The 17395-nt window shown below is 47.1% G+C and overlaps 1 protein-coding gene across 2 annotated transcripts in view; it reads right to left on the minus strand.

Annotated features, from left to right (window-relative positions):
* The window catches only part of RASSF3 (Ras association domain family member 3), a 181305-nt gene extending 165490 nt beyond the window's left edge, over window positions 1-15815 (minus strand). The window contains exons 1-2 of one of the 2 annotated variants that reach the window (XM_083182469.1): window positions 15796-15815; window positions 15271-15376 (exon numbers count right to left, since the gene is read on the minus strand). Coding sequence is in view for 1 of the 2 variants with exons in the window: in XM_083182466.1 (XP_083038592.1) it covers window positions 15271-15535 (265 nt within the window). In the remaining variant the exon portion in view is untranslated. Of the gene's footprint in view, window positions 1-15270; window positions 15647-15795 lie in introns of those variants that run through there. The other variant, XM_083182466.1, reaches the window with a different exon arrangement.
* Between the last annotated feature and the right edge of the window lie 1580 nt (window positions 15816-17395).

Raw genomic sequence — 17395 nt, forward strand, 5'->3', positions numbered from 1 at the left:
TGGAACGCACCGCCATCTTGTTTTCGTCACCGGCGTGTACAGAAAAAGAGAAAAAAAACCATAACCGGTGCCTTGATGATATACACAACTCACCTAATAGGTGCGCCCCCTCATCTCTACAACCACCAATATAGATTCAAGCGGGACTGTCAGACCGATTGTCCGTACAGCCGCTTCAGTGTCACCTAGTGTAAGCGTCTTCCCGGAAATGACGCATATCGCGTACATCCGGTTAGCTTGCGGTGCACAGCGCGATGTATGCGCTCCAGCACCTAGCAACCAAAGGGGCTTAGGTGATGACGTGTACCGCGTACATCCGGTTAGCTTGCGGTGCACAGCGCGATGTATGCGCTCCAGCACCTAGCAACCAAAGGGGCTTAGGTGATTGGACAAGAAGTCTTTGATGTGTAAAGTTCGCTATATGATGGACAAGTGGATATATGCAATACAGTGGCTCGCCCATATATGGACTAAATATGATAGAATGAAGGCTTCAGGTGGATCAGTGGGCATTATAGACAATCTGCATGGTGTGTAGGGATGGATATTAGGTTCACCATATGATCACCACTAACATATGTTAACCTAGTTCAATAAAGACAGACATACTACATACATACAAAAAACGAAGAATCAACCCATGGGTATATTCACCCATAGGTACTGTAATTTATACCAGAGGGGAAAGAATTTATTTTCACCCTCCCTGCTCCACTGTACCTACCAAAAAAGAAAAAAAGACAAAGAAAAAAGAAAAATAGAAATAGGACTGTATAGTAATAAAGTCCTCAAAACTAAAGGTGCTGTCCAGACCTATATGTAACAACGTATAAAGCGGAAGTCCACCATTATAGAAATACGCCATATGGCAAGTGTTCGTTCAGACCCCTTTGGTGAACATGTGTCGAGTTGCTGTATCCATTTTACTTCTCTTTGTTTCAAGAGTTTTTCGCGGTCACCCCCCCGTACTGGGACAGGTATGTGATCTATAATCATGCTTTTGAGACTTGCGATGGAGTGTCCCTTGAGGAGAAAATGGCGGGCGACCGGCTTATCCGAATTTTTCTTCTCCAGTGCCTCTCTTATTGAGCGTCTGTGATTCGCCATTCTTTCTCGAAATGTTCTGGTCGTTAGGCCAACGTAATAAAAGCCACAAGGGCATACCAGGAAATAGACAATAAAGGTGGACTGACATGAGACTCTGTGCTGTATTTTGATCCTCTGGTTGGTATGAGGATGAGCGAACGTAGGTCCCACCAACATTGACCTACAGGTCGTGCAATCTGCACAGCGGTAACAGCCGTTTTTACCCGTCTGGATCCAATTCTTATCTTCACGGGCCGGCATCAGGGTTGGCCTCATTAGCATTTGCTTAAGGTTAGGACCTCTTTTAAACGAGATCATAGGTGGTATCTTGCTAATTGCCCCCAAGGAGGGATCCCTCGAAATAATCGGCCACGATTTTTTGATTGATTTTTGCAGCCTATGGGACGCTGTGTTGTATGTGGTTGAGTAGATCATCCTTTTGTCATCAAGGGGTGCCTTTTTGGTCTTGTCCTGGAATCTTAATCTTGCTTTTTCAAGGCATCGCATCACCACTTCATCTTTGTAGCCACGAGCCAGGAACCTGTTAGTCATCTCGGCTATTTGTCTTTCAGCTGTCTCAGGGTCCGAATTATTACGAAGAACCCGTAGATACTGCGAAATCGGTAGCCCCTCCTTAAGTTTCTCCGCATGATGGCTAGTAGCATACAAAAGCCCATTGCGATCAGTCTCCTTGCGGTAGAGTCTGAAGCCCAGACCACTCATCTGTTTGAAGACCGTTACGTCGATATATATATAATCATAAAACATACATTTAATTTCCATTTTAGACTGCAGCACCTCACTATCTTCAATTGAATTATACAAAGGAATAGACTGTGTCACCAATTTTGGAATTTAAATGTTTTTTTTTTTTTCAAATGTAACATGCCACGACATGTTGGCCACGACCACAATTCGGTACCCAACATACCTTTGCCCTGGGCACCATCGTAACCTAGCTACACCTCTGCTTCACAGTGTGATGGTGCTCCGTGCTGGAAAGGTAGTCTTGCACAGAGCCCCAACTTCATCTCTGTCCAACCTGTCAATGTCCTCGCATCCTCTCCACATTTTTACCCTGCATCCCGACATCTCAGTCCCCGCATTCCCTCCCCCTCTGTCCCCATGACCCCTCCGTCTCTGTCCCCACATGCCTTCCGTGTCTGTCCCCGCATCCCTGCTATCTCTTTTCTCGCATACTCTCTGCTTCTGTGGCATAATGTGAATTATTACATGTAAATTTTGGCTCAAACAGTGTGGCATAATGTGATTTTTGGCTCAAACTGTATGAATTTTGGGCTTATTCAGTGTGGCATAATGTGAATTTTTAAATTGAGTTGCTGCTGGGTGTGCGAAGATATGCCAGGCTGCAGTTAGGAGGCTGCTGCTGGGGTCTGGGGAAGGGGCACTGTAAGGGGATGCAGCAGTATGTCTCCCATTTAAACTCCAATATTGATTAGGCTGATTTAAAGCTTATGGACGATATGCTTAAACCCGCTTAACCAGCCCGAATGCCCCCCTCCCGCACCTGAAGGATCAAAATATCAACAGCCTGAAGGTGAGTGTGTAAGGTGAAGTTAGTGCCAGGCAACCACACAGGGTCCATTCACATTTTACAGTCCCTCCAACAAACACGAGTTTATGAATTTAATATTTAGACACTCTCAAATTTTTAGTCACCGATGTCTCTAAATATACTGATGTGCTAATCCCGCATTCTATTATGCTGGTGTGGAGCACACATTGTTTATTTGGTGCCACCCACATGAGGCCACTTCCAGAAATTTTCCAGGGCCACTTTTTAGTCCCCAATCCGTCCCTGCCTTCAGGCTGGCGTCTGTTGTTAGAAGCACCCATGAGTGAATTCCGAACTTCCTTCCCTCTAGAAGGTTGAATGACTTCAGCCACCACAGAAGGGAGATTCTCGTTTCCGATGATAAGTGTGACCAAGGAGTACATGTGGAGGTGAGAACCCGTCCACTTGTTTAAGAGGTCCAGTTGGAAGGTCCTCGCATGGAAACGTCCGTAGGGGATCGCCTCGTATGCTGCTACCATCTTCCCAAGCAGGAGTGGACAGATATTCTGCGCGGTTTCAGAACCAACCGCAACATCCTTTGGATGGCCAAAATCTTTTCCATTGGTAGGAAGACTTTCTGGGCCACCGTGTCTAGTATCATCCCTAGGAAAAGAATTCTTTGAGACGGTACCAGCTGCAATTTTTTTAGATTCAGGATCCACCCATGGGTTGACAGGATCCTGAAGGTGGTACGGACACTCTCCTCCAGTAATTCCCTTGTGGGGGCCTTTATTAAAAGGTCATCCAGATATGGCACAATATTCACTCCGGCCCGGCGGAGCAGAAGCATCATCTCCGCCATGAACTTCGTGAATATCCGAGGGGCTGTTGACAGGCCAAACGGCAGGGCCCTGAACTGGTAGTGGTCGTTTAGAATCGTGAAGCGAAGATAGGCTTGATGCGGCGGCCAGATCGGGATGTGGAGGTAGGCATCCTTATGTCTAGCGACACCATGAACTCCTTTTCCTCCAATCCCGAAATGACCGCCCTCAACGACTCCATCTTGAACTTGAAGGTCTTGAGATGCATGTTCAGAAACCGAAGATTCAGTATAGGGCGTACTGAACCGTCTGGTTTGGGTACGACGAACACGTTGGAGTAGTATCCCCTCCCCCTGAGATGGGTAGGTACAGGAATTACCACTCCTTGATCTATTAGTTTCTGAAAAGCCTCCAGAAGGTTCCTTTGAGATTCTTGTGAAGCTGGTAAGGCTGACTTGAAGAATTTCTGAGGCGGGGTAGAGGCAAACTCTATCCTGTAGCCCTGTGTCACTAATTCTAGCACCCAGGGATCTAGGCAGACGCCCGCCAAACCGGGCTGAAATTTAATAAACGGGCTCCCACTGGAATGTCCCCCTCCTGAAGAAAGGAACATTCATGCTGAGGGTTTTCCTGAGAAGTGGTGTGAGCCTGATCGGGCAGGACTGCTGACTGAGTTCTGCGGGATTTACCTCTTGTGCTCTGACCGCATTTGAGGCTCCACGGCCTCTGGACCTGAACCTCGCGGTCCGAAAGGACTGCAGGGAGGGGCCTGTGTAATTTCTCCGCGGTGGTGGAGGGGCAGACGGCAGGTAAGTGGACTTCCCAGCAGTTGCCTGTGAAATCCAACTTATTAAGTTCCTCACCAAATAGTGCTTCACCAGTGAAAGGTAAAGCCTCCACACCTCTCTTAGACTCTGGGTCGGCCGCCCACTGGCGCAACCATAAAACTCTGCGGGCGGACACAGACATAGTGTTTGTCTGAGCTGCCACAACACCAATCTCCTTTAACGCTTCACATAAGAAATCCGCAGATTCCTGGATATGCCTAAGAAGGGTGAGCATATCCACCTGAGGGTTGTCCTCCTGTAAATCAGACTGAATTGCCTCAGCCCATTTGCTAATGGCTTTGGTTATCCAACAACCTGCAATAACTGGTCGCTGAGTAGCCCCAGATGCCACATAAATCGCCTTTAAAGTAGTTTCCAGCTTTCTATCTGCCGGATCTTTTAAAGAGACTGCCCCAGGTACGGGGAGCACTATCTTCTTAGAGAGCCTGGATACAGATGTATCCACCGCCGGTGGGGTCTCCCACACCTTTCTGTCCTCAGGAGGGAAAGGAAAAATAGATAGGAACCTCTTAGGCACCTGAAATCTTTTTTCTGAGTGAGGCCAGGACTGTTGAAATTTCCTGTTAAGCTCTGTAGAGACAGGAAAAGTAGCAGAGATTTTTTCTCTTGTAGAAAAGAACATTAGTTCTGTCTGTTCCTCTTCCTTCTCAGGAAGATTAAGGACCTCTCTAATAGCAAAAATAAGAGCATCCACCCCTTGAGAGTGAGATTCCTCAACAGCCTCAGGGATATCTACCTCTTCCTCTTCTTGTTCCTCATCTTCAGTGTCTGTGCCAAGCAAAGCAGGCAAAGAGCGCTTTTGAGGAAGTAACTTAGGGGGTCTCTGAGCAGCAGGTGTAGCTCTAAGATCAGCCACAGACCTCTGCAAATCATGTCTCTCCTGTCTAGCAACAGCTAATTCAGATGAAATAGAAGACATCATTCCTTTAATAGATTCCAACCAGGCAGGCTCCTGGCTGCTAGTCCCCTGCGCAGGTACCATGCAATTCTCACACACAAGGGACCCCTCCACCAAGGGGGTGAATTTAGCGTGGCATGACTGACATATAGTCTTCTTCCCTGCCACGCTGTCAGTATAAGATTAATACAATATAAGCTATCTACCCACAGAGCAAACTCTCTCTTCCCCAGGCCGTGAGGAGGGACAGAGAGGGAGAGGGAGAACCAGCACACAAGCCCTTAGCTGGGCGTTAAGTACGGCACCCGGGCTAAAAAGCAAAGATTTAGCAATAGCAGTATAGTCCTAAAGAGGACTAAAGAGCACTAACGAGCGCCCACGGACCCCCACAACCCCACTGTATTACCAGTCTGTTGTACGGTCCTGCTGCGTAGTCGCGGTGCCTTCAGCAAGCTGTAATGGCGCCGGCTCCTGCTGTTCACGCTCTCCATGAGGCTCCGCCTCCAAGATGGCGCGGCTCTGTGTAAATTACGCGCCGCCGCGGCTTAAAGAATCTCCAATGAGGGAGACCTTACTACCGCTGACTTCACACTGATGGGGCGGCAGGCTGATGGTGTGCTCGTCAGTCCTTTATGACTGCTGTAACATCACCGCCCAGAACCAAACCCCGGCAGCAGGACACGGACCATTAACCCTATAAGAGGTTGGTGCCGTGATCCCTCCATCAGGACAGCAGTAAACTCTGCTTGCTGCAAAATTAAAAAATAAATAGCAAAACGCTAAAAATAATGCAAAATAACTCTGGAGCTCCAGAGTGTGCTACCGGCCCGGAGGGCACTTTTTTCTAAACTGGGCTGTGGGAGGGGCATAGAGGGGAGGAGCCAGCACACAGGATGTTAATTTTTTATTAAAGTGCACCGGCTCCTTCGGACCCATCTATACCCCATTGTCTACCTGAATCCCAGTATACCCTAGGACGTTAGAGAAAATACATCATAAGTCCATAAAGTTCAACCTATTGATACAATTATACTATAGTATCCTTTCTCTAGCATTCATTGAACCCTTGGCTGATTTGTACCCTACTGAACAACTAGGGCAGTAGAGACATATTTCCCTACTTTGCTTCCCGCTCCTATGGAAGGTGGGCTGTTTATGACTCTATGATTGCATCATCACGGCTCCGCCCTCCGCTAGGCAGTGCTGAAAACTAGGCACTGTATAGTGGGGGGCGTGGCTGTGATGAATGGCATCATTGGGAGCCCCTCAGGCCATCCATTTGTACTCTGTTGTGGGTGCCCGCGGTTGAATGGGAGGGCCATCCAACACAGGCGGAGGAGACTGCTGCTGATATGGCTACAGCCACCCTGGCCCTACTACAACTCAGAACCCATCTGAGAAGAATATCTGCTTGGTAAGGGGTGGAGAGCATTGGGGGAAGACCTAGGCCTTTGCTAGTCACACACACACACCCCCATATGGCCTGGTTAATTATTATTAGTGCTCACTCCCCTTCCTCTTGGCAGCACTGTTGACAGTAAGGAAGAATGTGCATCATCTGCAGGGAAAGCACATCTGTCTGAGTGACTAGACCGGTTTTATGCAAACATATATTCACATACTTGAGATGCCAGAAATAATAACACCACTACAAATGGTATTTTGATTACACTCACTTATGTATACATGTTTTACTTCTTCAACTTGACTTCTGTTCATAGTGTCTAACAATGGAAATCCTACAAGTGGTAGCATAATATTCTTCCAGGGATAAATAGGAGAACAGCCGGCTAAACGGACACTAACCTAGAAGATAAGTAAACACAATGCTGTCTACAGAGAATCCGACTTCCTCAGTATTTACATCCCTGGCATTTTATAGAAGACCTTCAAAAGAATCCAGTTCAGCAGGTTCTGCGTCTTCCAGATCTACTGATCTTTTTGCTGCAGTCATCATACTACGCTGTAATTAAGACAACTAATGTTTGTTATGAAATAGCAGAGGGGTTTTCTCTGAACTCTGTTCAACAAATCAAACCACTGATTCCGTCTGATACCGCATTCACATCGCTATGCTGGGTATGACACTTTCACATTAAGGACCTTATTCAGGTCTGTTCGCTTGCATGCAAACTCATTGTTTTCTAAATGTGCATGCGCATACGCATTTCCACGCATGTGCCGGGTACTGCGTCCACTGTGAACAGACTGCGGCCCGTGGGCGGCGGACCAGCCCATGGGAACGTCCAGCGTATGGGCGTTCCCATGAAAACATTGGGCGTTCCCATGGAAATCACCCAATAGCCAGGTGTCGTGGGTGCCAGGGGCGGGTAGATGACATTGCCGGATGTCAGCTGCCTGCTCACTTCCTTCAGAATGCCCACGCACATCTAAGGTTGCTCTGAGCAACCATAGATGTGCGTGTGCCTTCTACATCATTCCATGGGTGTTCCTCCGCAGACTGCGAATGGATGTTTATCTAAAACATCCATTTTCAGGCCAGTGCATAGGAACACATGCTGCAAATGCATTTGCAAGGTGGGGTTTGGTGGAATCAAACAGCATAACCCCCTAAGCCCAAGTCACCCATTATATGTTTTTGGGTAGTAACCGCCAGTTTTCTGGGAGTGTCATGGAAACTGCAGGCATGCCCAGGTGTTTGAGGGAAAGGGCAGGTGACATCAGCTCTGGCTCCGATCCAACCGCTTCTATCCCAGCCGCTGAGTAAGTCCTGGGCTACGCACAGACTGCACACACAGGGAAAATCATTAGATGGTAAAGGGCTTGTAACTGCATTTGCAGCTATTTACCAATTTAGCTCATTTTTTACACGCCGTGCTTAGCAATTTGAAGGCCTGCACGGTGTACGGTCACTAGGTCGACATGAGAAAGTGTGCCGAGCGAAGCACGGTGCACTTTTTCGGTGTCCATGTCAACTGTGTCGACATGCGGGACAAAAAAAACGGTGAAAAGCCTGTGCCGACCTTTTGACTGTCGACATTGTCATTGTCGACCTAATGTATGTGTTGACCTTATGACCTTGTCCAACTAAAGCCATGTTGACCTTTTGACGGTGTCGATCTAAGACCTGTCGACCTTAAGTGGTCGATTCAATGTCCCATACCTGGCCTGCACAGAGCGGGATATCACTCTAGCTGGGTGGAGTAAACCTGATTGCAGGGCTCTGCAATTTAGCAAAGCAGCCATCAGGTCTGAATAACCCCCTTAGTCACTTTTACAGACAATAGCTGAAACCACAGGACAATAGCCTGCACTAAACTCCAAATATATATATACACTGTACATTGTTTCAAGTATTGTCACAGTACCGATTCTCTTACATATACATCTGTGTAGCTATTTGTTCAGGTTGTACTTATAATAGAATAGTCTATGGGGGTTATTCTGGTTGATATGGTTGGATACCAATTCACACCCTTGTGAGTCAACCATAAACATAACATAACTTAAACATCCAATTGCAGCCGACCATTGAATGATGTGGAACATGCATGCATCTAAGTGACTCTCAGGTCACTTAGATTTGCATCCACCCTAGGGAGAAAGTGGGCAGGCAGCTAACATCCGGTGAAGTCAGCTGCCAGCCCCCGGCACCAATGCCAAGGCCCCATCAGCATGGGAACACCCAGCGTTTACATGGGAACGCCCATGAAAATCTATGCATTCCCATGGGCGTGACTATCCACCGCTGCCCCATGGCCGCAGCCTTGAGTGTGCATACAGTCTGTTCCCCATGGCCGGTGTATGAAAGTGCGCAGAAATGCAGCTGCGCATGCGCAAAACATCGGTTCCAGTGCGAACTACCACTGGCTGCAAACGGGCCACAATAAGGACTTCGTAAAATCTTGGATGGCATTATTATTAATACTTCTAATAGTATTCTACACAAGCCAATATTGTTATTACATAATATATGACACACAGAAAAATGCTTATTACACTGTACCTGCACCAGCGAGTAGACTAAAAGGGATCAGGGCGTTTCTAAGAATTATTACACAGAACATTATTTACGTTTCTGTAATCATAGCTTTATCATCAATAAAACAGTGACAACCCTGAAGAGTATGCTACCCCAGCTAACTTCTAGAGACATGTATGTGTTAGGTGAGGATTCTGAGGACTCAAAGTACAGTAGCTACTAAAGGTATTGTACAATGTACTGTATAATGGCTAAACAAAAAAGATACAAGCTATTCTACTAATACATGGACAATGTAACAAAGGGGGCGAATCACGTTGGCTCGTAAAAATCCAAATTCAGTCCGGAGACCGATGTTGTGGGTCTGCGCATGCTAAACTGCAGTGCAAATGCTTCTGGCGAGTATTACACTCGCCAAGGCATACGCACACTGTGGTGCGGACAGGGGGCAGGCAGGGGGGTGGAGCCTGGGGATGCCCAGCATTTCCTGGGTGTGCCCACAAAAAAACAGTGTGTGCACAGAAAAACGCTGGGCTTCCCCATGTGAATGTAAGCGCGCCAAAGACCCCGTCTACGTTCAGGCGCTTGTAAATAATTTTTTTTATTTGCGAACTGGTGGAACAACCATTCGATGGTCACCAACCATCAAATTAATTTTCCCCCTACAATCTCATGCGAATGGATGTGTAAGCGTACAGACATGGAAGCGATTGTACGCTGCTTACCGAGCCAACGTGAATCACCCCCAATGATGATGTACTTCAAATCTCATAAAACATATGACACATAAATGGGTTTCCTTCAACTTCCTGTAGATGGTACTAGTTGCTGTGGTGAGCAGTATATAAGTGATTCACAGCCCAACAAAATGTGTTTACTTGCCAAAGGGTGTGGCATAGCTCACAGGCAATGTCTAGGTCGACATGCACATGGTTGACATTGACAAAAGGTCGGCATGTCGACCTAGACATTGTGGAGGAAATTTAATACAGGAAATTCGTAAAAAATAGGTGTATTCGTATCCAGAAATACACCTATTACACATTGGTATTTTCGGGAATTCGTATTCGTATTGAAGGCACATTCGTATTTGTATTCACAAATATGAATGGATACACCATCGATAGAATACGACAGGAATCACCATTCAAAAGAATGGTTATTCCTGATTTACTAAGTGGCCCTATTAAAATACGGCCGCTAATTATTGGTGAACGGCCGATAATTGCCAGGAAAATACACAGTCAGATCCGTGCAGGCTTCAGTGTAAAAACAGGTTTTAAAAAAACAAAAAATGGTGTGGGGTCCCCCCTCACGGCCATAACCAGCCCCAGGCTCACGGAGCCGGTCCTGGTTGTAAAAAATCAGGGAACAAACCGAGTAGGGGTTCCCTGTATTTTTTACAACCAGCACCAGTCTCAAGGGCCGATGCTGGTTCCTAAAATACAGGGACAAAATGAGTAGGGGTCCCCCGTATTTAAGAACCAGCACCAGGCCCAACCAGCCAGCAGTGTAATGCCACAGCCGGGGGGAGACTTTTAATACAAGTCCCCCCATCCCCCCCGCCAAAGCATTAACCCTCTGACCGGTCACCATGGACAGGGGTCCTGGGGGAGTGGGGACCCCCCAATTAAGGGGTCCCCCCTCCAGAATGTCCCAGCCCAGGCTGAAGCTTTGGGGCTGTCCCCGGTACCCCTGGGCATTGGGTACCGGGCTGATGAACGTAGTATAAATGTAAATAAAAAACTATAGTCTAACTATTGTCTAATACTGTGGAAATATGAGTGCCAGCAAGCCTCGCCCGCATGCTGGCCAATGAGGAGCCGCTAGGCCGCAAGCCAGTCAATGTAAACAAACATCATGTGTCTCCTCCTGTCAGTCCGCTGGACTACTTCTGGAGTGAAGAGGACCAGATCTACGCCGGAGGAGCCCCGTGAGTATAATTTCCTTCCACAGGTCCCCCTATGGATTTCTTTGGACACCCGGACCCCGGTCCTCAGGACACCAGACCTCAGACCCCAGGGTGGGTACCTACCTACGGGCTCAAGATAGGTAAGTATCAGTATGTATGGGCTATGTATGTATTAAAGTTTTATTTTTCTAATGTCAGTGTGCTTTTATTTAACTATTGGTTTTGCTATGGAACTAAGAGTCCCAGCAAGCCCATTAATGGGCTAAATACTGGGACTTGTGGTTCTTCAAGTCCCAGTATGCGTTCCAGGCTTGCTGGGACTCATAGTTCCACAGCAAAACCCAATGGTTTATTCTAATTTTTACACTTGAATCAGCCCGGTACCCACAGCCCAGGGGTACCAGGGACAGCACCAGGCTTCAGCCTGGGCAGGTAAGTTCTGGAGGGGGGGGGGGGGGACCCCTTCGTTGGGGGGTCCCCACTCCCCCAGGACCCCTGCCTGGGCTCACTGGTCGGTAGTGTTAATGTTTTGGCCGCGGGACCTTATCTAATAAGTGTCCCCCGGCTGTGACATTACCCAGCTGGATGGTTGGGCCTGGGGCTGGTTCATAAAATACAGGGGACCCCTATTCATTTCATTTTGGCGCCTGTTTTTTGGGAACCAGGCCCAGCCTAATGTTGCCGACAAATAGGGGGTGCCAGGACTGGGTGGGGGGCACCTTGCAGGTGACCGCTGAGGAAAAAAATATTTTGGTTCACTCTTTCTGACAAAATCCTTCTTAGATGGACAAAACAATGTGCACTGCAGGGAGCATATGTAAAATGTGCAGAGAGAATTAGATTTTGGTGAGTTATTTTGTTTCTGTGCAGGGAAAATAATGACTGCTTTATTTTTACACTGCAATATAGATCCTACTTTGAAGTAAAACCCCACCAAATCTAGTTCTCTCTGCACAAGTAACATCTGCCCCACCTGCAGTGCACATGGTTTTGTCCATCTAAGAAGGATTTTGTCAGAAAGAGTGAACCAAAATAACCCCATTGTTAGCGATCACCCATCCCAATATACTGTGGGGGGTAAAGTTCTTAAGATGATTGCCAGATGTGCCAATGTAACTTACTGATGGAACCATTACTGAATGTACATTGTGCTACAGCGCCAACGGGCAGCCTAAAGCTAAAGTCTCCTTTACATGTCACAAGCATTATATCCTACTTGTCAATAGTGTAACCTTCGTTACATACACATGGGCAGTATGACTGGTGAGTCTCTGAGCTCCCATACACATGTGTTTAGCAGCATTACATTGGGAGCTACATGTGAACTAGCCTAGGGCACCAGGGACCTATCATAAGGCCCTGCATGTAACTCTTTACTGGTGAGGGACCCAGCAAAGCCTCTCTGGCAGTGATGGATGCAATTTTAAAGGTAAGATAATGCCACCATGAGTAATGGGGCCTACACACATGCCGATTTTGTGCCATTTTCTAAGCGATTTAGCAAGGTCGCTTAGAAACTAAGCATACATCGGTGTGTGTGTGGGGGCTAAACCGATATAGATGCGCGGCCCCGCGCGTCTAAATCGCATTAAGATGAAGAATGAGCATGTCCCATCAATCTAGCAAAATCGTTTAGCAAGACCCTGCATATCGGGCGCCTTTTGTGTGGTGTCAATCTGGCATGCTTAAATCGCTAAGCAGAATTGCTGAGGCATATCGTTGACACATTTTGCACGTTCTAAGCAATATAGATGATTTTGTGCTCAAAGGAAATCTGCTATGCTAAATCTGGCATGCTATATCTCTGGCCAAAATCGGGATGTGTGTAGGCCCTATTAGTGTTATACATTGCCACTTGGTGAATTGGATCAGTTCACAGTCACCATATACGCGTACAGTAGCTTCACTGATATTATATCAATTAAGCCCGGAAAATAACATTACGGAATTCTGTCTTGAACTATTGATATATATATATAGTGCTGCAAGAGGCAGTAATCATTCTATGATTACAGATATTTTCTCTGGGTCTTTGGGTCAGTGCACGGTCATAAATAGACTCCCATATCCCTGACATAATGTTCCGCACAATGGAACCAGAACAGATAGGCATTTAAAATACTGACCAAAATGAAGTGTTGGTGTGCCCAGGCGAATCTCTAAAGCCCCATACACACTAAGCAATATGACAAAGAATATCAGTGACTTTGGCCCTTCTTAAGGTGCCCACACACTAGAACGATTTTAGGGCCGATTGGCCGATTTCAGATAAATCGGCCAATATATTGTCTGATGTTTACCGATAATCGGACTAAAATCGGCCGATTTTTGTCCGATGTGCGCTCCTGAGTATCTTTAGCTGAATCTTCTGATCTTACGTGCTGCACAAAAGATCAGAAGATTTAACAAAAGATCCATAGGAACGCACACGGGATCTTAAGAAAAATCTTTGGTAAAGATGTGCGCTTGCCTGAAATCTTTTGTCCAGGGCGAAAAAAAGATTTCATGGCTAATTTATGCGCACATCTTACGATCGCAGATCTTTCTAGTGTGTGGGCACCTTTAGCGATATCGTTTGGAATATCGGCGAGTGTGTACACTATTGTTAGCAATGTGCACTCCAGCTGGTTGTTAATGATGTTCTGTACAATGGCACCGACCAGTGCAATGGAAATCACCCAGACTATTGGTATGATTACCAGTTTTGCAGGTTTGTGACGATTAAGTGTCCTGCTGTGATGACCATGGAAGACACATTCAAATAGAACAAGAATGATTAATATAGGGCAGGGCTGGGAAATTGCGGCCCTCCAGATGTTGATGAACTACACATCCCAGGATTGCATTAGTTTTGCTATGTGGCCATGCTGAAACTGATGCAAGGCATGCTGGTATGTGTAGTTCATCAACATCTGGAGGGCCGCAATTGCCCAGCACTGATATAGGGTGATTCAATCCTTTCATTGGAATTTAGCTCCCATGTTACTTGCTCAGAAGATACTTTATTCAGTTTTTTTGTGTGCCAATGTCCAGGATTACCAGTGTTAAGTTGTAGCTCTGGGTCGTCTGAGGGAGAAATTTATCATAGCTTGGAGAGAGATAAAGTAGCGACAAATCAGCTTGTGTCATTTTTCAAACACAGCCCGTCACATGGCAGTTGGATGCAAATTATTTGATTATTTATCTCTTCACTTTATCTCGCACCAAGTTTTAATAAATCTCCCCCTGAGCGCTGAGCGCAATTAGGATGTCAGGTTGTTGTTGCTAGTCATGAGGGCCCACTTAGGGCAACGCACCTATTGAGGCAGACATCCTGAGCAAGTACAGGCTTGGGGCTAGTCCAGTGGTTCCCAAACTTTTTGGAATCACAGCACCCCGGAGTATCAGAATTATTTTCATGCCACCCCTAGAGCAAAAGTTTCTCATTGATAAAATCAGAAGTAAATTGTGTCACATCCTTCATGTCAGTTATGTTGTAATGGGCCTATTACATTGGTCATAAATAATTTGAATCGGTCATGGACCACCATTCCAGAGCTCCCCTGCAAGTCCCCCAAGGCACCTCAGGGTGCCACGGCACTCAATTTGGGAACCACTGGGCTAGTCCCTGGAAGGAATTAAGAATTGAATTGCCCCCACAGAATGGGTGCCGGATGTCCTCCTGACAGTCGGAATCCCGACTGACAGGGACTATACTCTCTTGTGGCGGTCCATAGAGGGAGAATAAAATAGGGGCTTCGTTGCGCTCGCCGCGCTGTCTGAGTCCCTGGAATCAGGATTTGGACTGTCAGAATCCACCCCCATGAAACACAACACATTTTGAATTTAAATAGGTACGCTCTCATTTACATTGATTTTTACATCACTTACATTAGAAATGCATCTAAATAGAATGTATAACAGTAGCTATAACTTCAGATAAAGAAGCACATTTACCTCGTGTTACTCACTATATGAATGGTTCTCAGGAGGCACAGGGCTAGTACCTGTAGCATACACATCCGATGAGCAGGATTAGCAGTAATGTAATGTGCGTCAGTGTGCATATAGGATTATCTGATGCTGTACATTGCTGGATTACTCACATGGCTAGGACACTATACTGTACTGACACTTCTATACAGCAGAGCCCATCACTCTGTGATCTACAAGTCACCTTGCCACCCACCGAGTGCCGCACAGTAGTGCCCGCAGAGCAGCGGAGTGTGAGTGTAAGCAGCAGGACAGACACACGCAGGTCCCCTACCTGTACAGCGCCGGATCCCGGAGAAGATGAACCCGCAGCACAGGTCGCACCAGGCTGTCAGAGCGGCCTCGGCCTGAAACTTGTGGCCGGCTCCTGGAGTCTGAGGCTGGAAGATAAAGCGGACATCTGGGGGTGGTCTGTGTACCCGAACCCTGCGCCTAACTCCGGGGAGCGCCCCCGGCGCTGCCACCCCCCGGCCAGGGCTAGGAGCAGGGGGCTCCCTCTTGTCAGGCAGCGGGAAGGGCACAGCCCGGGCAGCAGACATGGCAGGGACAGAGCAGGGAGGCAGCACCTGCTGTAACAGTGAGAGCCCAGGGGGGTAACACACCGTAGGCAGCAATAGATGGAACTAGGGCAGCAGTCACAGTGTGTGACCAGAACACACACTACCTCCCCTATACACCGCCCCTGTATCCTCCCCCTATATCTGCTCCATGATCTTTCCGCCTATACCCCGCCCTGGTCTCCCATCAGCTCTGCCTGTCATACTGCCCGCCCCGCCCACACAGTCAGCCACAACATTACCTGCCTCTGGCACGCCGGCCAGTGTCATCCAGCTGCTGCCCTGGTATTCTGCAAGCAGCGGTGTCTGTCGCTATATTATTCATATTATACATTGCACTACAGCACATGCTAGAACTGTAATGACATGAACAACCGGCAGCACTGTGTAGAATGTAGATAAAATGTAACGTGCTTCATGCATTGTGGCAGTAAGCCACCACAATGTATAGAACCTGCATCAATTTTTAGGATGCCACTCAACAAGCCAGGAGCATAGCATACATGTTGTGGTCCATATGCAGGGGTTAAATTGAGGGGGACCTCTAATGGTGAGGTGTAACATTTTTACCTCCACAATGGCCCTGCACAGTAATTCTCACAGAGAAGCGTTCTAGTTTGCAGGGGGATGCCAAAAACTCTACCACTGGCCCTGTCTCTGCCTAATTGGGGGAGGGGGGGGGGTAATTAGGTTTTTTAGAGACAGGGCCGGCGCCACCACTAGGCAGGTCTAGGCATTTGTCACTGGAGGGCGGCAGTTCGCCCCTCGCCCCCCGTGAAAGGGGGTACCTGCTGCGCCGTCTGGAGAGCGGGCAGGAGGGTCCATGCCGGCTTCTGACAGGAGCCTGCAGTGGTGTCCTTGCCACGTGGGTACCCGCGTGGCAAGGATACCACTGCAGACTCCTGTCAGATGCCAGCATGGACCCCCTTGCCCGCTCCCCAGACAGGTACCCCCCGCCCCCACCTCGGCACCTCCGCCCCCACCCCGACTCGCCTGGGGATTGAAAAAATGGCCCTGGATTGGCCTCCCTACTTTCTAGTGCTGAAGCTTCTGCCTCTAGCCATGACATTGGTGATGCAATTCCATTAATGTCATCTGCTAAAGCCAATGCCCAATGTCATGGAGGGCATTGGCAACATTTTGAATTGGACTTTAATTAAATAGCCGAATAAATGACTATCTGTCAAAAATCGCTCATACTTTAAAAAAATAGCTGGTATAATTGAATACTGCCTATGGCTCTTAGAGGGTTAACAGTGTTTAGATCTTAGCAGTTTTTAATATTTTCTGAAAGATTTTTTGTCAATTGTATCCAAAATGGGTTTGTTATAATTGTTCTATATAGTGTCTAGTTAGACAGGCATTAGACCAGCATAATCTGTAATACAGATGCCTTTTTTTTTTTTTTTTTTTTTTAAACTTCTATGCACTATGGAACTTTGTTCTATGTTGAACTACTGTGTAGAAACATAGAATTTGACGGCAGATAAGAACCACTTGGCCCATCTAGTCTGCCCCTTATTTAAACATGTTACCTCAAATCATATTTGATCCTTATTTTTTTGTAAGGATATCAATATGCCTATCCCAAGCATGTTTAAATTGTACTACTGTATTTGCCTCTACCACCTCTGATGGGAGGCTATTCCACTTATCTACTACTCTTTCTGTGAAGTAATTCTTCCTCAAATTTCCCCTGAATCTTCCTCCCTCTAGTGTCAGTGCATGTCCTCGTGTTCTGCTGCTCCTCTTCCTGTGAAGAATGTCTACCACCTATACCTTGTTAAAACCCTTGATATATTTGAAAGTTTCTATCATGTCCCCCCTTTCCCTTCTCTGCTC

This window comes from Crinia signifera, chromosome 4 (genome assembly GCF_055691185.1).
Source record: "Crinia signifera chromosome 4, ASM5569118v1, whole genome shotgun sequence".
NCBI lineage: Eukaryota > Metazoa > Chordata > Amphibia > Anura > Myobatrachidae > Crinia > Crinia signifera.